At 36.0% G+C, this 23,652-nt stretch overlaps 1 protein-coding gene across 6 annotated transcripts in view; it reads left to right on the top strand.

Annotated features, from left to right (window-relative positions):
- Positions 1–2,971: 2,971 nt before the first annotated feature.
- Positions 2,972–23,652, top strand: part of LOC121425429 (oxysterol-binding protein-related protein 6-like) — a 69,957-nt gene continuing 49,276 nt past the window's right edge. The window contains exons 1-2 of one of the 6 annotated variants that reach the window (XM_041621480.1): positions 2,972–3,072; positions 18,890–18,996. In XM_041621480.1, the coding sequence (XP_041477414.1) occupies positions 18,925–18,996 (72 nt within the window). In that variant the 5' untranslated portion in view covers positions 2,972–3,072; positions 18,890–18,924. The other 5 variants (XM_041621501.1, XM_041621493.1, XM_041621509.1 and 2 more) reach the window with 5 other exon arrangements.

Raw genomic sequence — 23,652 nt, 5'->3', positions numbered from 1 at the left:
CCCATTAAAAAAAATGATTCAGGTAGGCCCAATGTATAGGCCTACTTGCGGAGAATCCAAAATTCCAATTAATCAAGTATTTTCTATCAATCAGGGAAATTCATGATTATTTTATAATAATGCATATTTACATGGTATAATAGTTGTCAGACAGGGATCCTCTGCGATGATTATAGGTTTAGGAGAAGGTATAGGCTATAATCCCGGTATTCAATCAATTAGGGTTGAAGTTGGTATTCCGTTAACAGCAGAGCAATATTGTTGACGGAGCAACAACAGATTTTAGCAACAGACTGGGAAAATACGGGTGAAAATATTTTTTCCGCGCCCCTAAATTTTTATGCTTCTGCCGCCAAGAGCAATAAATGTCATGGAACTATTTCTGCTTCATATATGATACTTAATTTCTGTATGCTGCAGAGAGCTAGTGATGGTGCTATTTCCCGGGAGAGCACCATTTCAATATGTGGGAGTGGAAACACTAAAAAGCACTTTTTGCATTGATCACTTTGGGTATATTCATTATATGGTGTCATAATAATTATGACACCATAATTCTCGGAACTTATTGTACTCTCAGTCTGTGAGTAAGGAGGATAATGTGTAGTAAATAATACTGAGGGGAATGATAATGCGAAAAACTATTTAAGGGGGAACACCTTTTGGCGAAAGCTGGATCCCTTTCAACGATGGGGGAGGGGGGGGGTACATTTGGCCCATTTTCCCCGGATCGGCCATTCAAAGTTGATTTTTATTTGTTTCTTTGAAGGGGTATTCGTAACAGTCACCTAGCTATATTCTTATAAAAAACATACATTTATAGTAATCTCAAAACCCTATTTAAATAGTGAGAGCACGAAGCGCGAGCTATTTTTTATAAAAATTTTATGTATCTTTTTCTGAAAATTGAACATTCTGAGCAATGTTTGTGATCCTGAACAAGATGCGTATGTAACTGATCGAAATGGGACCTGTTGTTAAGGACTGCATGCTGTTAACCGTGAAGACGATACACATTTCAACAATAAAAAAGCGAGCGGAATTGCGAGCTGAAAATTTTTACATTCCGACCTAAAAAAATGAAATTTTAAGCACTTTTTAAAATCATGACCAGGATAGGTATAATGCCAGCGCGAACGGAAAAGAGATTTAGACTTAAAAACTTGTCACTCTATTCATGTTTTGTAAATTATGGAAAGGGTGGTTAATTAGGTGAATGTGAGTGCGAAGCGCGAGCAAAAAAAATTGATGTTCTAATCTGAAACTTGATAATTCAAGCATGTTTTAGATAAAGAACAGGCGGCGTATCTTAATAAACATGTGTGCGTGTTTATTTATAACTAGCATCTGGACATTTTGAATATATTTTTATCATGAAAATCAGTAATATGAGCGCGAAGCAAGAGCTGAAAATATTTGATATTCCGATCTGAAAAGGGTCAATTTAAGCGCTAATTCAACCACTTTGTAGATAAATGCGCAGTGGATCGCACTTAATAAATGATGCAAGCGCGAAGCGCGAGCTGATATTTTTATTTATTATTATGACCTAGGACTGGGACATTCTAAGGACATGAAAATGATAAATATCTTCCTCTTCATAAGCGCACTGATAATCCATATTCCAAGGGAAAATTTAATTATCAGGAATTCATGCAAATGTTATTATTGTATTCATTAATCTAATAAGCCTAATGACAGCTCGAAATTTGTTGATAAAATGATTAAGGCTTGAAAATTGGACATTTTAAGCACTTTTGTATTTATGAAAAGGATGAATGGGTTGATATAGGCCTATTTTTAGTATATTGCGAGCACAAATCGCGATGTCATGAAAAGTGGATTTTAAATAATATTTTATACAATTACTAATTAGGGGGTATACATTACACACCCATCAAAATGCGAGTGCGCAGCGCTGGCGCATATACTGGTTTTGACAATCAAACTTAAAAAGGGATATTTTGAGAACTTAATGGAAAACATGAAGAGAATAGTTAAGTTGGCAATCAAATAATGCAAGCGCGCAGCGCGAGCTGAAAATGTTGATACTGAGACAACAAAATAGACATTTTACAGCAGAACTTCTCAACCCTTTTTTACTCGAGGACCACTTTGACTCTCAGATTTTTTTCGATGCCCACCTACCAATTTTTTTAAAGGATATGACTACTTGTCTCGACTCAAATGCAAATGAGTCCTGAGGTTCACATCAGAGTTAGATCGATAGTGACCATCATGTGTATGTATATCACAACATGCTACCTATTAGGCGGGCCTTTCGCAAACCACGGAGACCGATCAAACATACCATTTTCGGACATTAAATAGAACATGTTAGATATACCATAATTTTCCCCCAATTTTCTTTTTTCCTGGAGCTTCTCGCGGCCCACCTGAGAGAGCTTCGCGGCCCACCAGTGCTGGGCCGCCCCCCCCCCCCTGGTTGAGAAGCGCTGTTACAGAGCACTGTTTAAAAATCAATTTGTAAATCAAACAAAATAATAAAAGCTCGATGTCGGAGCTGAAATACGTTTTGTATATTGACTTCAAAAACACCACAGCACCCCGGCTTCCCGGGTCATTAGGCGGGGGGGGGGGGGTGCACATGGATGCACATGCACCCTCCCGTTGAGGCAGAGGAGTTCAGACACTGACAAGCAAACCAAAATTTGTACCCTTTCTTTTGCTTTCAACAGCTGATTTTCCAAACTTTAGTTCCACCTTCCCAGGCTCAAACCAGCCTATGGTGCGTCGCTTTCAACAAATAGAAAATTATTACATCAAGATGCACAATCATCTAGATCTATATTTCAATTCATCATCATTATTATTTTTCTATTATTGTTGGTCAAGATCTGCTCCTGATCAATAACTAATAAATTTCGGTTCGGAAAAATCACAGAGCCGGATTCCATGATGATCGAAAAACTGAGGCGCAATAGCGCCATCTCGCAATGGTCAGCGTTTTTGCAATCGCTGATATATGGGGGACGGGTCAAATTTTCAGAGGAGGACCATCCGTCGAGAGTTGACAGTCCTTTGCTTGGCTTGAATTGCTGCCACTGTAAGGTGAGATTTTCTCTTAAGGTATTATTATAGTTTAATAATTATTCATTTTAGGTTGATGAGAAAGAGTAAATCCAGGCGCAGACTGCACATTCTCAGCTCGCGTCGCTCGGCCGCCCGGCGTGTCTACTCGGCCCTCGGGGAACTTGCTGAGCGCTGGACCAGCGGTAAGCTTCGGCTCGGGCCATCGGTCGAAGGCGGAGAATCCCTGGACCCTGCCACTGTTCTGTGTCTGCCAGAGCTAGCAGAGGTGACGTGGCCGTGGTCTAACGTTAATTTGATCATATTGTAACTAACGGAATAGACAGGAATAACCGTCGTTTCTGGGGATTTATTCAACAATTTCTGACATTTTACTGTAGGCCTAATCCCCATTCACCGACTAAAGACGGATGTCCGTGTACTTAACTACTTGGGCTCGCATTTAATAACACCAGCACTTTTGTCAATCCAGACTCTAAGGATATATAAACTACAAATTAATAATATAGAACTATTAAAGATAAAAATACTTTAAACGATATAGGGCCTAGATGAAAATGCATGAAAATTATTCTTTACCGATGTTTAGTTGGGAAAAGCACAGCGAAATCGATCCAAATGGCAGCCAAACTATGAAATATTTACTAATGAACGGAGAGGGCATCAACAATTTACGAATGTGATATCGATATTGCATTCCACCAGCACACCTACAAGGCAATATACGAATACAATAATACGATACGATACACTACACGAAGACAAACGATACTAGTTATAATCGCGATATATCGAAACATTAACGACAATGACGTCATTCATGATTCAAGATCGCAACTTGCAAGAAAAACCGTCAGGTCAGGAGAAAATGTCTTAGATGACAGATTTCTCAATCATCCAGTGGATTTTTTTTCAATAACTCCGGTCCAATGTATGCATTTACTTAAGTTATTTATATTTCCCTGATAATGGAAACCATGAAACTAGAAATTTCGCTAAAAAAAAAAGTTTTAAATCACAATCTATAAAATGCTAGTTCACTATACGTTTTCTGTAGCCCACGGGCCCCTAACTCTTCAGTCTATGTATGGTGAGTGGAGCCAACTTAGTTCAGCGAAACAACCAAAATACAGAGACTGAAGCTTTTGGTCTACTAACGGAACAGATATAGAAAATGTTTGTCTATTTTTAACCCTTGCCACCTTCATGTACCACCTTACCAATTAACACGTTTGGCCGTAAGAATCTAAGATAAGATTAAGAATTAATTCTTAATAAAGAAATGCCAAAAATTCTCAGCAAAATTTCATTTTCCAGCGACAGGGCAGTTGCACTGCCACTAGGGTAAGAGTTCCATATGCACCCCCACTAAAATTAAAACATGGAGAAGGTTCAGAATAATATATCTAGCCCAAATATAGAACATATATGAAGGGGGAGTGGAAATACCAAGATGTGGCTTTTATTATTCCGTCAAATTTCAAACAGGATCTAGTGCGTGTAATTGTCCATAGACATCGGTTTATTTAGTCAGTAAAGGGTCTGTGAGTCAAGACTAGTCAAACTATCGGCTGATAATCGTTAAAATACCCCTTCCGGTATCAGCGCTTCTCGCTAGCATAGCAGGAAAGGTCTTGACTGCACTGCAGATAAATCGAGGTGAGTTCGAGTCCCAACTAAGGTAAGGAACAGTAAAAAATTGATAGAAAAATCTGAAGTGAACGAACCGGAAGTCTCAACAATCTTTTGTTATTTTTGGTGGGGGTGCATATGGAACTCTTTCCGCCACTAGCATGACTAGCTCTACCTCGGTCGAAGTTCATGCTAGCCTAGAGGACTCAGTGATCGTATTTTTTATGATTTTGATATTGTCATTTGATCACTGAGCCTAGACAAGGCAGGCTATGCCAGTGTGGAGAAGATTGTGGTCCATATGGGAATTCCCTTCATATTTAACATTAGAACTAGTGGTCCATATACCAAAATTTTATTAATTTCCAAACTTTATACACATAATGCATATAAAGGTATAATAGTTTCCCCCCCAAAATGAGAAAAATTAGACATTTCTTACCATACCGATGTCATGTATCTGTATCCATATTGTAAACACTGCGAGTCAATAGGCTTGACCCTTGAACCCGCTCCGATATGACGTACACGTACGTAGCTTCGATCAGCTCTATTACCAAGTGCCGTTTTGAAGAAAAATTAATATATTAAAAATGTTTTTTATTAAATAAAATATATATATTGATGGTAAATATTTATGATTGCAATAATAATTATTTACAATCAATTTTCATATTTTATTATTTAATAAAAAACTTTTTCATATATGAATTTGCTCTCCACAGGTAAAAGGTCACAGCTCATTGAATATACAAGTTGGTTTCCATGTGATAACTTGTGAAATATTCAACGGATGTAAAAAAAATTTGGTGTGTAGGTAGCCCGGAGTGGCCACTTCCATTGACAAGTGGATACCATGCATGACCATGGGGTCTCAAAAAGCACCCTTAAAGGCCACCGCACACCTTACGACCCGACTGGTCTGCGACTGGTTTGAGACTGAGTGAGGGGAGATGAATGTAAGGCAGTCATAAGCCTCGACACCGCACACCTTGCGATCCGATCTGCGACTCACGCATGTGCTTTTTGCCATAGCACCTGAGAAAGTGTGCTTACTACTGGGTATCAAATATGCGTTGTGCAACTCTACCGTTTGATTGGCTGGAAGTTGGATTGAGCTTGCGATCCAGTCATAAGAATTCGACATGTCAAATCTTTCTGATTTTGCTTGCGACTTGTCTCTGACCGGTCTGCGACGCTTTTTTTTTTATACCCCTTAAATTTGACCCTAAACATGTATAGCTTTCCTAACGAAATAAATACCTTTTTTCATTATTTTAGCTTTTTTGACACCCTTATTATGTTACGTATGTAACATGATCTATCTTGAAAAAGACATCCTTTTTACTTGGTTTTTTGGTCGCGCATGGTATCCACTTGTCAATGTAAGTGCCCCCCCCCCCTCCTGGTAGGTAGATGACACCAAAATGCAGGCTTAGTTCAAATTTGGAGTCCACAGGTCAAAGGTCACACCTCATTATATATGTGGTTGGTTCCGCATGATAACTTCAGAAATATTCACCAGATTTTAAAAATGTTTGGTGTCTGGGTAGATGACACCAAAATACAGTCAAGTTACATTAAATGTCCTGACTGTCATATCTTTTGTCAGAGATTATTATGGAAGGGTGAGTCTTTAGGTCAAAGGTCTTAATTTGTTCATTTATATAATATGCATATTGGTTTCTGCATGATATTAAGTTCAATCATATTGAATGAATTTCTGATTGCGTTTTAAGCTGGGGCATCTGTGTCCTTTGGACACGTCAAATTTCTGGTTTTCATAAAAAAATTGATGTACATGTACAGTTATATACGTGTACTGTATACTTGTATACAGTTGATTTTCAAACCAATATGAAAGCCCATATAAGATTTTAGTCTTTCCACAGCTGGAATATTCACTTACTAATAAAACAGTTTCAAAGCCCACAAGATTTTAATAATTTTTCCAACAGCTTGAATGTACAAGAGCCTGCGCGTGATATGTATTAAGATAAATTTATGGTTCACTGGAAGGTATGAACAGAGATGTGACCCTGAATCTTCACATCAATCATTCAATTTGATGTCTGACTGCTTGAATCCTACATGTTTTCTACATGTACACACAACATACATGTACATGTACTTTTAAAAAATTGCACTAGGTTATTTGAGAGCCACTCTTAGCCCCGTTCTCATCTATTTTCTTAACCCTATCTAGGCCGGGGTATTTTGGGAGTTCCTATGGGGGGGGGGGCCTCCCAGGCCCCCCCTAAGATCTTGGCCGTCGACCGCGCGATCGCGCCGAAAATTGGCACGCGGGTTGTCTGGGACATAATCTACAAGAATGTATAGTAATTTATTTCATGCGAATCGCTATTAAGTGATTATGCTAATTTATGCGTAATTAGTATGCGAAATCATACTTTTTCCTCTAACTCCCTAAATAAAGCTCCAAATGTACTAATTTTTGGTATAGAAACTCTTTGTGGTGTCCTTAGCAAGAATACATGAAAAAAATTGTGATATCAAATCATTTTCTTATGTATTATATTGTTTTTTGCAATTTCTTATGTATTTCCTTGTTTTTTGACCTTTTGTTTTTCATTGTTTTTTCAATGAAATTTGTTGGGGACTCTTCTGTGATCATAAAAATCATAACATGAATACATTTAGACTAGCAAAACTAAAAATAATCATACATTTATGAAGTTTGGTTGAAAACACAATTTGCATTGACTTTGTACACGAAATCACGTTTTTTAGCAATTTTCGGTCTGACATGCACTTACATAATGTTGCGTAATTCCAGAACCACGTACCCGGGTGACGCGAAATTGGTCTCAAAAGTTGCGCAAGACTTGAAAGTAAAAACTCAGCGAGCGGCGCGGTCAAAAAATTTCGCACGGCGAAAATATCGCGCAATTCGTTGAGGGGGGGGCCTCCGAGGCCCCCCCCCGGCCTAGATAGGGTTAAACCAGTTTGGTGGACACCAGTTAAACATGTAATGAGAGCAGTCAAAGCTGTCTTGGAAGTGACGTTAACTGTTTGTCCAAACCAGTTGGGAAATCCACCTCGCTATATGGTTTTCAAATCCTCTTTTCCTTGTTAATCTGGTTTAAGCATAGATGTGGACTTAACTAGTCTTTTCTTTATGCAACTCAGTACATACAGTGGAGGATGCCGTGATAATGCAGTTTCAAATTTCATGTGAACCATGTGGCCCCACTTGGAGCTTTTCCGTAGCAACAAGATCGCTTACAAAAATGTGTAGTGGTTTTGGAACCAGTCCAACAGGAGATTGTGATGAGAACGCCAACAGGGCGATCTTCTATTAACTGGTTTTTGTGAAGTGGTTTGGAAAGTGGAAACAAGTTCAAGAAAGTAAAGGCATTTTTTGTGAATCCCTCAAAAGTGTTGGCCAATTTTTCAGTTTATTGAGCACTCTATGCATGGATGTAGCCTATATCATTAAATGTATTGATGGGGATGATATGAAACGAAAGTATGTTTAAGTGGATGTATTGTGATGTTGTACTTGGAAATTCATTCACGCTGTTTCTTTTTGCTATGGAACGGGCTGAAAATTTCAGGATGTGATAATTGTCTGTGGCCTTCTAATACGTGTACTGTATACTTGTATACAGTTGATTTTCAAACCAATATGAAAGCCCATATAAGATTTTAGTCTTTCCACAGCTGGAATATTCACTTACTAATAAAACAGTTTCAAAGCCCACAAGATTTTGATAATTTTTCCAACAGCTTGAATGTACAAGAGCCTGCGCGTGATATGTATTAAGATAAATTTATGGTTCACTGGAAGGTATGAACAGAGATGTGACCCTGAATCTTCACATCAATCATTCAATTTGATGTCTGACTGCTTGAATCCTACATGTTTTCTACATGTACACACAACATACATGTACATGTACAAAAAATTGCACTAGGTTATTTGAGAGCCACTCTTAGCCCCGTTCTCATCTATTTTCTTAACCCTATCTAGGCCGGGGTATTTTGGGAGTTCCTATGGGGGGGGGGCCTCCCAGGCCCCCCCTAAGATCTCGGCCGTCGACCGCGCGATCGCGCCGAAAATTGGCACGCGGGTTGTCTGGGACATAATCTACAAGAATGTATAGTAATTTATTTCATGCGAATCGCTATTAAGTGATTATGCTAATTTATGCGTAATTAGTATGCGAAATCATACTTTTTCCTCTAACTCCCTAAATAAAGCTCCAAATGTACTAATTTTTGGTATAGAAACTCTTTGTGGTGTCCTTAGCAAGAATACATGAAAAAAATTGTGATATCAAATCATTTTCTTATGTATTATATTGTTTTTTGCAATTTCTTATGTATTTCTTTGTTTTTTGACCTTTTGTTTTTCATTGTTTTTTCAATGAAATTTGTTGGGGACTCTTCTGTGATCATAAAAATCATAACATGAATACATTTAGACTAGCAAAACTAAAAATAATCATACATTTATGAAGTTTGGTTGAAAACACAATTTGCATTGACTTTGTACACGAAATCACGTTTTTTAGCAATTTTCGGTCTGACATGCACTTACATAATGTTGCATAATTCCAGAACCACGTACCGGGTGACGCGAAATTGGTCTCAAAAGTTGCGCAAGACTTGAAAGTAAAAACTCAGCGAGCGGCGCGGTCAAAAAATTTCGCACGGCGAAAATATCGCGCAATTCGTTGAGGGGGGGGCCTCCGAGGCCCCCCCCGGCCTAGATAGGGTTAAACCAGTTTGGTGGACACCAGTTAAACATGTAATGAGAGCAGTCAAAGCTGTCTTGGAAGTGACGTTAACTGTTTGTCCAAACCAGTTGGGAAATCCACCTCGCTATATGGTTTTCAAATCCTCTTTTCCTTGTTAATCTGGTTTAAGCATAGATGTGGACTTAACTAGTCTTTTCTTTATGCAACTCAGTACATACAGTGGAGGATGCCGTGATAATGCAGTTTCAAATTTCATGTGAACCATGTGGCCCCACTTGGAGCTTTTCCGTAGCAACAAGATCGCTTACAAAAATGTGTAGTGGTTTTGGAACCAGTCCAACAGGAGATTGTGATGAGAACGCCAACAGGGCGATCTTCTATTAACTGGTTTTTGTGAAGTGGTTTGGAAAGTGGAAACAAGTTCAAGAAAGTAAAGGCATTTTTTGTGAATCCCTCAAAAGTGTTGGCCAATTTTTCAGTTTATTGAGCACTCTATGCATGGATGTAGCCTATATCATTAAATGTATTGATGGGGATGATATGAAACGAAAGTATGTTTAAGTGGATGTATTGTGATGTTGTACTTGGAAATTCATTCACGCTGTTTCTTTTTGCTATGGAACGGGCTGAAAATTTCAGGATGTGATAATTGTCTGTGGCCTTCTAATACTAACGCTATTGCAATCACTGAACTTGTAAGATAATTGTTCAAGAGTTCTCAATCCAATAGAAATGTCACTGAGATATGGAGCTTAATGATGATATATAAATGTAATCAAATGATAACTTCAAATTCTTGTAAAGAATCAACATTTTGATAAAAAGATTGAAATGATCATGATAACCTAATAAAGTCCTCATAATTACATGTACACATGAATGATGAATCTTAACCAAAAATATAGACTGGTTTACATTTTAATGGGATTTTTTTTGTACAATCTAGTTGCAAACAGTTGATTTGGGAATTTGTTTCTTTATAAATGTTCAACAATATAGTTTCCTTTTTTATCACAGCTATTAGTAATAGGCCCTATTTGTAAATGCATTGAAATACAATGTGGATATTTATTGGAGTTGATTAATTAAATACTGGTTTCTCATGAGACTTGTAAAGAGGAACCTTTCCTCTATTCCTGGTTTCAGTTTAGTATGTGTGCATCTCTAAAAGGATTGTATTGTAATACATGGAATAGTTTGCATTTTTTACAGTATATTGGTGTCTGCAATATATACTGTATATTTTGTTGGATAATTAATTACCTTATGACCTGTGGGTGTTTCACAAATAATTAAGTACACATGATGGAAAGTCATACTTACGTGTCCTTGCCATAATGATATTTTACATGTACAGTGTAATCTCTTTGATGACTAATTAGGATACAACCTCTGTGTATGATCTTACCAATGTGACGGCATGCTACAAAATGCATGCAAAATAAAGAATGATTTTGATCAAGTTCTAAAAGAAGGGAGATAAATGGAATGATCACAGGGCTCGAATTAATCCAAGGCCATCCAAGGCCATGGCCTTAGATGCCCTCACTAATGGCCTTGATGCCCTTTCAAATATTTGTAGACTTAAGGCCAAAATAACTGCCCTTTTTTGCTGTGGCCTTGGTGCCCTGCGGTAATCCTGTGCATGTGCCCCATTGAAAAGTGCATTTATTATTGATGCCCTTTTTTTGGTGGCCTTGGATGTCCCATAAAGTGAAAACTGCCTGCCCTTTCCCTTAAGTGCCCTTTTAAAAAATGGCCTTGCCCCTTTAAATTCTTAATTCGAGCCCTGTGATCATGTTTGTTAATTTTTTCAAAAGAAAACTTTTTAAATACATTTCAAGCAGGATATTTCGCTAGACGTTACCATGTTTGCCAATGCAATTTATCTGTGTTTTGTTGATTAAAAAAGTGTTTCCATTTCCACTCATGACCTTAAATTTTGTATCCTTAATCCTATACTTGCACTGAAAAATGCCTCAATCCATGCAGGCCAGTTGGTTGTCTCTGCTGTGATCATGGATATACATGTACATATAATTATTGCAGCAGAGGTGATAGGTTTGCATGGGGTTAGGCTATACGAAAGATGGCATATTTATGTGACATACATCCCAAAGCAACCGTTTTGAAATATATAAAATCTTCATTTAGTAAATTCATTTGTTAAATTCTATTACCAATATCCATTGAATCTAGATCAAGAGTTTAGTTATTTATAAATATCTTATTTCAATATTCTTAAATTTTATCAACTATTGTATGGTATCATTCATTTTTGTCTCACCTGCATAGCAGAGTGAGACAATAGGCGCCGCTTTTCCGACGGCGGCGGCGACATCAAATCCTGAGGTTAAGTTTTTGAAATGACATCATAACTTAGAAAGTATATGGACCTAGTTCATGAAACTTGGACATAAGGTTAATCAATTATCACTGAACATCCTGTGTGAGTTTTATGTCACATGACCAAGGTCAAAGGTCATTTAGGGTCAATGAACTTTGGCCGAATTGGGGGTATCTGTTGAATTCCCATCATAACTTTGACAGTTTATGGATCTGATTCATGAAACATGGACATAATAGTAATCAAGCATCACTGAACATTTTCAGCTCTCATGATTAAGGTCAAAGGTAATTTGGCCGAATTTGGGGTATCTGTTGAATTACCATCATAACTGAAAGTTTATTGGTCTGGTTCGTTAAACTCGGACATTAGAGTAATCAAGTATCACTGAACATCCTGTGCGCATTTCAGGTCACATGACCAAGGTCAAAGGTCAATGAACTTTGGCCGAATTGGGTGTATCTGTTGAATTACCATCATAACTTTGAAAGTTTATGGATCTGATTCATGAATCTTGGACATAAGAGTAATCAAGTATCACTGAACATCCTGTGCGAGTTTCAAGTCACATGATCAAGGTCAAAGGTCATGTAAGGTCAATGAACTTTGGCCATGTTGGTTTTTTTTTTGTTGAATAACCATCATATCTCTGTAAGTTTATTGGTCTAGTTCATAAAAAGTGGACATAAAAGTAACCATGTATCACTGAACATCTTGTGCGAGTTAGAGTAGTTTTCAAAGTCAGCACTGATGCTATATTGAACCGCGTGATGCAGGTGAGACGGCCAGAGGCATTCCACTTGTTATAAATTGTATGCAATTCAGCCTTAAGGCTGCTGCATGTACATGTATGTGCAATGATTTTTATAGCGAAAGAAAAAAAAAATTGAACAAATTGGGCAAATTATATTAAATTCTAAAGTCATAATTACCTAATTTTCTCACACATTCCTTAGATTCATGGATTTGATTAACAAGCATTGAATTGAATTACAATCTGAATACTTAGTAATTCTGCTCTTAAATGGATGTTAGAGTGTCAAGACAACTATCCTCGCTGTTTTACCTTTTTTTAAATCACAGTCATTAGTTTCTGGCTTCAAGTTCCGACAATACATGTATGTGATACAGTAATGTATGTTTACTTTGATGAAGTTTTACTTTTTGCACATGCAGTAGTATTGAGGGGAAATTGACCATCAAGTTAAAGCTTTTGGTTAATCTTGCAAGTCCTGTCTGTGTATGATTTTCTTGATAACAGTTACATGTTTACTACAGACATAGGGACAGTGATTTTCTGTTTCTAAAAATTGCCTTTTCCATTAAAGAAAATCTTAAATTCAGTTTCTGCATGTCTGAAAATCTAAATTCTGTTTCCCCATAGACTTTGTGGACATGAAAAAGTGACAATTCCGTTTACATAGAAAATCAATATGTAATTAGTAGCGATGTCAAAGTGCTTGCGCTGGTCAAAATTTGCATCTGCCACTGTAATAACACCTTAAATACGATTTAAATCAAAGAGATTCGAGTGTAAAAATATTTAAAGAAACATAATCAACATGAATACATCCTCACCTTTCATATTATCAGCATTATTTTATGGTAAAATGAGATTTAATTGCTGATTTGGGACTTTTTGGACATCGTCTTTAGCAGCCAACGACTTCCGCCTATCCGCCATTTTGGATTTGTTGAATCACCGCGATCATGATATGACAAAAGCAAAGGGCAGCAACACATGCCGTTTGTTTCTGCCTATATATGGACGCAAATGTAAACTAATTTCGATACGATCATGTGATGGTGGACTTGAGTGCTTTGTTGATTGTCATGAATGTTGAAGCGAAGTTAGATCGTGTTTTTCTCAAGTTTATTTGGTATTTTTTGAGGATTTGAGAGTAATTTATGTTGCTACCTCTCTGCATTTTGAGAAAAAATATGTATTCGTGAATTTCTGTTTGAAAAGCCACTTTTCCCTTTCAAAAAGGCCGATTCTGTGAATTCCTTTGGTTTTCCGCTATTCCGCTTTTGCGGAAAATCACTTTCCTAAGATACTGTGAATAAACAAGTATTGGATAGGAGTTATTGCAGAGGATTCAACTTGCAAATTTCATATGATGATATTTTTAAAGGAATGGTCAGGCTGGAGTGTTATGTGATGATAACACATATCTCACATATTCAATATTATATCAATACATAATCTATACTCAATCAATACTTCTACAGGAAGTATACCAACTCCAACTTTCATTGTATTACTCATTCTTCTTCAGCTAAACTTCTGACGCACACACATTTAATGAGTTTCTTATTCACTACATTTCATGTTCTCCCTAAATGGTCAACTCCCCAATTCAGAGTAAAGTTATGACGTACAGATTGTTTTGGTCAAGCGTCCAAGGTTGACCAACACCTGTTTGATTGTAAAGAGTTGACCAGACCAATATAAAAGGGGTTCACTTCTGAACCAAAGGAGATTGTTAGAGATTACTCAGAGATTGTTAGATTGGTTGCAGATTACTTTACAGATTATTCCAGCATACAGACAGCTACAGAAGAGTTTATATTTTATACTGCAGGAGTATAGTCACCATCAGACTTACTCATGTTCCTGTATTATTTGTCATCATCATCAACTTAGTTATCATCTTCAATAAATGTATATATGAACTGTACAGGCTTTGTATTGACTCCTTCATTTAAGTCTGGTTGAAAGTTAAAGTGCAATCGATCCAGTCCCCAACACAACATGTACTTGAAATGACCGATTGAAGATATTATCCGAGCAAATTGGGAGTGAAACTCATACAAAGTAGGATGATTTGGTTAGTGCGTAAAACTATTGTTTATATACTTCAGAATTGGAAGTGGAAATAGTTGCACATCTCCCTAAGATATGAGGACGCCCGCAGCTCGAAAAATGATTGATTAATGTGATTTTATTGTGGAGTAATACTTAGCTGCAACATATCATAAGGTATATTGATATTGTTTTCAGACATCTCAAATTGCCCAAATCTTATTGATGAAATAGTGTAAATGTACTTTGTGGGAACAAGATATTGTTTTATAAGAACATTTTGTTTCCAATTAATATTCAAACATTTCATTGATTATGATCTGAGAATATGATATCTTTGATTCAAATTAATTTAGGTTTATTAAGGTAGAAATTGATATGACTGAAGTTATTTTTGTGTGTAATATTTTACATCTTGTATTTTTATATGATGTTATTTTGGTTTAGTTGATGTAGGATAGTTATCATTGCTACTGTAGGAGTGTTAAAGGTATCTGTAGTATAGTAGAAGATAAATTAAAAAGTTTCACAATATTATTTTGTTTTATATGAATTTTAATTGTTTAACTATGTTAGACCATCTGTTATTTCAATGTTTTTTCTAAACAAATGTGGGAAAGCCACATTTTCTAACAAAAGGGGATGTTATGTGATGATAACACATATCTCACATATTCAATATTATATCAATACATAATCTATACTCAATCAATACTTCTACAGGAAGTATACCAACTCCAACTTTCATTAGAAAGTATTACTCATTCTTCTTCCAGCTAAACTTCTGACGCACACACATTTAATGAGTTTCTTATTCACTACATTTCATGTTCTCCCTAAATGGTCAACTCCCCCAATTCAGAGTAAAGTTATGACGTACAGATTGTTTTGGTCAAGCGTCCAAGGTTGACCAACACCTGTTTGATTGTAAAGAGTCTAGACCAGACCAATATAAAAGGGGTTCACTTCTGAACCAAAATCAGATTGTTAGAGATTACTTCAGAGATTGTTAGATTGGTTGCAGATTACTTTACAGATTGTTCCAGCATACAGACAGCTACAGAAGAGTTTATATCTAGACCAGACCAATATAAAAGGGGTTTCACTTCTGAACCAAAAGGAGATTGTTAGAGATTACTTCAGAGATTGTTAGATTGGTTGCAGATTACTTTACAGATTATTCCAGCATACAGACAGCTACAGAAGAGTTTATATTTTATACTGCAGAGTATAGTCACCATCAGACTTACTCATGTTCCTGTATTATTTGTCATCATCATCAACTTAGTTATCATCTTCAATAAATGTATATATGAACTGTACAGGCTTTATATTGACTCCTTCATTTAAGTCTGGTTGAAAGTTAAAGTGCAATCGATCCAGTCCCCAACACAACAGGAGATATTTCTATCTTAAGATATAGAGTAAAATTCACAGAGCAAAATGCTTATAATTTGATTAAAATGGGATAACAAATATAACGAAGTTATTGAATTTTAAAGTACTGCATTATATTTTGTTGATACAGTTCTCGGCATGTCTTTATGAATTCATTAGGGGGGTGATGATGTCTTATCCCCACTTGTTCTTTTGTATTTTATTTTATGATATTAAGTTTTTTCAAAAAAATTCTACGAAGAACTAAAACAATTGGACTGACAACTGATTAGTGCATTAGTTATTATTGCCGCAACTTATTTCATCATAACGGATACACATTCCGGATACACATCATTTACACATGTATGAATAAATGAAACATTTATGATTTCATGTTATAACATAAGAAAAGAGAAAGTGGGGATGTGACATCATCAGCCTACCTAATGAATATTCATGACAATGTGCATACATGTACATGTATAACTGTTTTCGCACAATATTTATAAACTTTAAAATTCAATAACTTCATTATTTGTTATCTGATTTTGAAGAAATTTTCAGCATTTTGCTCTGTAAATTTTACTTTATTTATTTAGATATAAATATTTTCAGCCCGGACCATCCCTTTAATACGACTGCATGCATGTCACTCTGTGTTGCGGTCCCTACTTCAATGTGGCCATGTCTACATTTGCAAATGTGCAGATTGACAGATTGCACAACAAAATACATTACATTAGGCTACTTGACATCCCTAACCAATTTCATTTTTACGAGTGCTTTGAGGACCTTTGGTATATTGCAAGGTTAGTTTGTGGTAGTAATGTATGTGTACAAGGAAGAAGTGTATTGAAGTGGATGGGTCATTCCATTGCTTGGGAATGCATCAGTCTGTCTATTGCCTGAGTCAGTAGCAGTTCATATTTATTTTGTTTATTATGGAGAGGGACCAATCATGCGCAGGAGTCAGAGGACTACATGTGCATCCTAATGTACATACAGGATCCTTATGTGTACTCTAGTTTGGAAATATATGATTTGAACAGATAAAAGTAAAATCAGACCAACAGAACACTGACAACTCAAAATCAAACAAAAACAATGAATAACAAAGATATGACATTTCAAAGCTTTGCGTTATTTCGATAAAGCAGTTATATGCATGTCTTCATGATTATGCAACTAACAAGGTACGTGTAATGATGTTATATCCCCACATATTTTTTTGTTTTTTATTATGAAATTCTATAAATTTTGCCCACCAAAAAGGGGGAAAAATGATATGACCTGATGTCAGGCATATTCATTGCTGCAACTTTATGTTATTACAACTGCAAGGGAGACATACTGTATTATACGCTATATGAAAATATCAAATACATGTAGTAGATTGGAGAAGGGTTATAATATTATGTTATACAGAGTTCGCTGTTAGAGCAGTTTCCTACATGTATAAAACTGAGGTGACTACCCTTGGTAAATAGAACATTATTATTGTTACTATTATTATTATTATTACATCATTAGCCTAGTCAGCAGGCACAGACCCTGATTGAAAATTAGATCAGCAATTGGGTCTCCACACAAAGCGCATATTACAAATCTTGCAGTACACTAGGTATTTAGGCAGCACATTGAGAGTATCATTACCCCACCTAATGAATATTCATGATATCCTGCATCGAACTGTTTTCACAAAATACCAGTATTGCTAAACTTTAAAATTCACTGACTTTATTACTTGTTTTTAGGTTTTGAAGAATTTTCAGCTTTATTCTCAGCGGTTTTTACTCTTTTTTATAATTATTTTCAGTTCGGAGTACCCGTTAAACATTTAATGGGGAAAGGCTGTATTATGGGATAGATGAAATTACAATGTAGTCAGTTCAAAGGGAACATTGAAATTGTACTGTAAACTGTAGTATGAAAAAAAAACAACTATATACATTTTTTGCATTTGTTTTAAATGCAAAATTATATAACCCAGTACATACTGTAAGATGCCAGTACTGCATGCCAGGGTTCTATCACATGGGCTATTTGTACGATTTGAGGCCTGAGGGCAGATAATAATATATCCATCAGCCTAAAGTTTTTCCATTCATTGCTTTGCCAAGCAAGCCCTGGGGTTACATGTATAATTGTCTGTGAAATGCTTGTGATTTTGTGGAATGTGCACAATAAAATTCTCATATCTATTCTTCACACTGTAATACTTTCAGAGTATTGTGAGGTTTTTTTTATTCAAAAAAACACTTCCCTGCTTAAACTGTACTTTTTCTTAATATGAGATCTTATTCAGAATATCATTTCTATAGTACAATTTACTATTCAGAATGTACAATAGATATTGCTAAAAAGGGAATAGTAGTACTTAACAAAAAAATTAATCATCACAAATATCTTATTCTAGTGGAATATTCAACAAATGTTTTTGATGAAAGTAATGTCAATTATTTTTCAATCTAAAAAAACAACAAATAATTGGGATGTTCTGTACACCCTGTCTGAGAGTCCCTAATTTTATAATTTGATGTGCAAAGTTTGCATGTATACCCTTTACTGGAGGAAAATAGTCTGAATATATAAATGCAGACTATAAAAAGTACCTGCCAATTGGTGACTTGTGTACAGAAGGACCCTCTAGTCCGGCCTCTAGTACAGTAGTACCAAGCTCCATGGTTGTACAGTGTTTGTACGAGTCTTGTGTGAAACCCCTCTTGTTGATCAAATTTTCAATCAGGATCTTGTGTCTGGAGGCTTAAGGTGCGGTAGGAATCACTTTGATAGCTTTCATACAATAAAGGTGATTTTGATTTTGAATTCTGGGCAAAGTTTACCGACTGCTTCTTGGAATTGACAGTTTCTGAAACTACTTGCATGATCCCACAATTATCTATCATACAGGATTTAAAGATTAATAACATTGTAACATTGTTCTTTCAGGTGATCATGTGGTGGAGTAGTGTTGCTTGAGAGTAATGGAGGATTTGGATATTAAGGATAAAAGACTTCGTTTGCAGAGGCATGCACCCAGCACTTCTCCCATTCCAGTAAGCTTGCCCCCATTTTATTAAAGCTGATTTACAAAATTTACATGTACCTATATGTACAGTACATGGTACCTGTTTATTTTGCATTTTAATTACTAATATTCCATCAGATGAGCTGCAATTTATGCATTTGGTTGTAATGTTGACAGAGGAATAATTTTATTAGTTTTATTTCAAAGACTTGTCATGTTATTTTTTTCTTTTCTTTTAGTATGCAATTTTAAGATAAGAAAAATATCTTTTATAGATCTATAGGCCTACCCTTTAAGCGTCACAATGTAACTTTTAATATTGGAGCAAAGAATAATGGACATCTACATGTACAGTGTAGTGAAAGATTGAGCCAATTTATTTTTTATTTTTAGACTTGATTGGATATTTACGCTGTAATTGTACATACACTTGTACATAAGAATTTATTCACTGTACTCCATTCGTATTCAAGGCCTGTATCAAAGAATAGGTGACCTTGTACTTAAGTGCTTGATATATTTCAGAATGGTAGTCATCCGAGTGTGAAGTTTGGTATGGTACAGTTGCTTACAGGTGCTTTCACACCTACTAGATAAAAGATACTTCTAAATTATGGGAACTTGTTCAGGCTTCAAAATAATCAATATTTTATTGCATACATGCAGTCACTTCCGTCTGAACCAGATAAGGTTCCAATAGATATGAAAGAGGAACAAAACTCGCGTAAAATTGCATTCTTGCATCACATCCAAAGTTCTTTTAATCCTGAGAATTGGGAGTTTGCTTGGCGATGTACAGAGGATTCAAGAACACAGATAATGTATTTGAAAATGCCTTTCAAATAGCAAAAATAGCTTGGAGGTTCTTGTTGGAAAATAAGTGAAATGGAACAGCAGTTATATCCGAAGTTTAAGAGCTGACGAAAAGTGTAAAATATGTCGTTTGTCCAGAATCATTGAGGAAACTGCCGTTTTGATGCACCGATTTTAAACAAAGACTTCTTTGTGGTTCTTTGTCATGATGGGCATTTGACAATACATTTTCTTGAATCCTCTGTACAGACACTGAGTGAAAACTACTTGCATCTACCAACTTGCAGGTACATGTATTTCTTAAAGTATTTTGCTTTAATAGCTTATACAAGGGAAATATTTTCTGCGGTCAGGTGGGAATGAAAGCACTAAATGCATGATATGGGATGGGGGGGGGGGAGTGTGGCTTGTATGGTTTTGGTACAGCTGCAACGAATTGTTTCAATTTCAAAATTGTGGAATGTTGGAAATTCTTGTTAGGAATGACACTGGATACTTGAATCAAAACCCACCTAGGCCCTTATACCCCCTTTACACCAGACAAAGTTCCTGCTACGTTCTTGAAGTTCAGAAGAAACCCTGGGACGTGGTGCCAACTTTGTTTGAATTTCTCGAAAGATGTGAAATTTTCATGTGCGTGCTACGTCCGCATCATGTTAATGTGACGTTTATGCTGCGTGTGTAGTGTGCCCACAAAGTTCATTCTGCGCGCAGAGCCGGTCCATGCTGCGTCGAAACAGTTCCCGCTACGTTCCGACTACATCCAGCAGATTGCGCGACTTTCTGTACCTTCGTCTTTTTGGACGTAGAGCCAACCGAGTTTACGTGGTGGCCGCATAGTGGCAGTACAGTAGACATGGACAGAGTTGTTGCCACGTTCTTTCGGTGTCCGCTACATCTATGAAGCTGTTGGTAGGTCTTTACTGCGTCATTACTACGCTCGGTTTAGACGGCGCTTCCGCTACGCGGACTTTGGACATGTTCAAAGTCCACGTAGCGGAAAATTTGTTTTCGGAGATCATGCAGAGTTTGCCACGTCAATAACAATTCTCTCTACGCTCTCAGTACGCTGCAGCAGTTCCCACTGCGTCATGGCAATTTTCTTTGACGTAGCGAGAACTGCATGGACGTAGCGTTGGTGTAATGGGGGTATAATGAAGAAGAAAATACCTTGCCCTTCTCTCTAGCTACAATAGGTGAGATCACCATCCCTGTGACCTGTATGTGTCACTTCCAAGATAGAGCATTTCGATACCTTGAACTTCACAAATTACCGGTACCTTTTAACTGTTTTATATCATGATACCCTGACTCCCTTTTCCATTGTGTTATAGAGGAATCCTCTGTGTATTCTATTTGGCATGGTAGTATGCATTGGGGTATTGACACATCTTGGTTGGGTCAATATCCATGAGGGTCTACATCATCACGCAGTGCATTAGGAAGAATTACATGCCTGGCAGATAGTCCATTATGCAAATTTTTTCCTGATTATGTCAATATAGTTTAAAGAGAAAGATGGAGCATTAAGTGCTACAGTACTTTACCTAGTAATGTATCATTAGCAAGAGAACAATAGTGATGAGGAAATATTTCTTTTTGATATGAAGGAAAAGACAAATGTAATAGTAAAGGCCTATTTGTAAGGGGGGGGTGTAGAATGATTTGTAATTGAAATTTCGTGTAAAAATACATGCAAAATTTTGTTGCCTTTTCTCTGTGTTTCTGTAGAGCTATGTATGTCAGTTGAAAATAGAATGCGAAAATACTGTTTACGTGGCAATGGTTAAGTAAAAAAAAGGCCAACTTAGACATACTTCCATCATGAATGTATAATCAATGTAGCATACAAGTGGATAGGCCCTATACATGTCGACCTAATGGAAACATTTTTTAAAAATGTGGTTTCCACTCAGTAGGCTTGTGCAAGTAAGTATCAAGTGATTATTTTTTACTAGGATGTGAGTTAAAGTAATGACATTAATTTAAAATATACATGTAATGTGCAAATATCAGTTAAAAGTCCATAGAACATCTCAGCTTGTAATTGCCTGGAAAATAGCTTGAGTGCCTTCATGATTGAGAGGACTCAGGAGTCAGGATTGATCGAGATTTAGAAATATAGGCTGATGAAGAATCACTTATTCTGTAGATAACAACAGCTTGAAGAAGGGAGGAATATTTAAAGGTCAATTCCATCCCAGAAAAATGTTGATTTGAATAAAAAGAGAAAAATCAAACAAGTATAACACTGAAAATTTCATCAAAATTGGATGTAAAATAAGAAAATTATGCCATTTTATAAAAGTTTTGCTTAACAGTGATATGCACAACTCCGACATACAAATGAGGTAGACGATGATGTCCCTCACTATTTCTTTTGTTTTTTTATTGTTTGAATTATACAATATTTCATTTTTTCACCTGACAATGAGGAGAAAATTTGAATATTTCACATTTTAATGTACTAAAATACAAAAGAAATAGTGAGTGGATGACGTCATCAGTCTCCTCATTTGCATACTGATCACAATGTGCATGTAAATGTTTTGTGAAATAAAGTGAAACTTTGAAATATAATAACTTTCTTTGTTTTACATCTGATTTTGATGAAATTTTCAGTATTATAATTTTTGGATTTTTCTCTTTTTATTAAAAAACAACTTTTTGTTTGGGTAGACTTGTCCTTTAAAAATGCCTTCCCCTGTACTGTACACAAAACTTAGAATCTGTGTTTGGGTAATATGAGCTTAATGGTATGACCAAATTTGATGAATTTGGTATCAGGTGATGTGCAAAACATGCTTCAAGGAAAAGAAAATCATGAAGTTGCACAGGACAGCACTGGCCTGGCATACATGTAGAATGCAGTGGCTCCAATTCCACATTGAATGTGTCATTTTTTTCAACAAACAACAACTGCAATTTTAGTCCATGCCCCTTCAAAATAGCTTTTTGACTTGCTCTGTCCGATTTTCCCCCACCTGACTATCTTTCCAATGATGTCATTATCAAAAATGTACATCAATCAAGAAGTTAAACTTTGGTTTGAAATACTAATCTATTGATCAGTAAAGTTTGAACTTTACTACATGTATGCAGCAATGTGGTTATCATCCATACCTGTAAATATCATGCATTACTGCTTTACACTCTCCTCCATTCACATTTACATCATTAATTTTTTCTTCGCTAACTCATCGCTCTGACTTTTTTTTTGATTTTGTCCATTTTCCTGAATGAAGGAATCTTAGAATACTGTAAGAAGAAAGCTATTAAAAACATTAACCAGGTAAGTAGAGGAAGCGTCTCTTTTACATACATCGATCACCATTGCCAATTTACCACAAAAAACTCATCTCATTTCATTCCCTGCTTCAAAAAGTATATTGCATGATGTATGTTTTCACTGTTTTGTTTATAGTGATCAGTTGTTTGATGTCTAATACATGTGTCTAGCTTTTATAGCTATCCATTTATCATCAATAGCTGCTTGCAGGTACTGTAATTTAAAAGCTGATCCATTTATTTCAAAAATTCATTTACAAAAATGTCAAACTAAAAAAAAAGCTTGCAACATATTCCAAAACTGCATACATGTGCAATTTGCAGACCAAGAGCTGCATTAAAGAGTCCCATTATTACAGTTGTAGATTGTTGCATTGTGCATGTACTGTATTAAAATGAGTGAAACCTGACAAGATATCGATTGTTCATTGTATTTCATGAAATGCTTGTCAGCCAGGTCCATTTTCAATTCTAAATTAATTCTTTCATTTGTTATTTTTTAGTTTGTATTTATATACAGTGCATATCAAAAAAAGTTTACACTTAGAAAAAAATCATGTAAAATTATAAATTTGTAATATCC

Source organism: Lytechinus variegatus, chromosome 1 (genome assembly GCF_018143015.1).
Source record: "Lytechinus variegatus isolate NC3 chromosome 1, Lvar_3.0, whole genome shotgun sequence".
NCBI classification, from domain to species: Eukaryota; Metazoa; Echinodermata; class Echinoidea; order Temnopleuroida; family Toxopneustidae; genus Lytechinus; species Lytechinus variegatus.
Note: the sequence above shows the minus strand (reverse complement) of the source record. Positions and strands in the feature narration are given on the sequence as shown.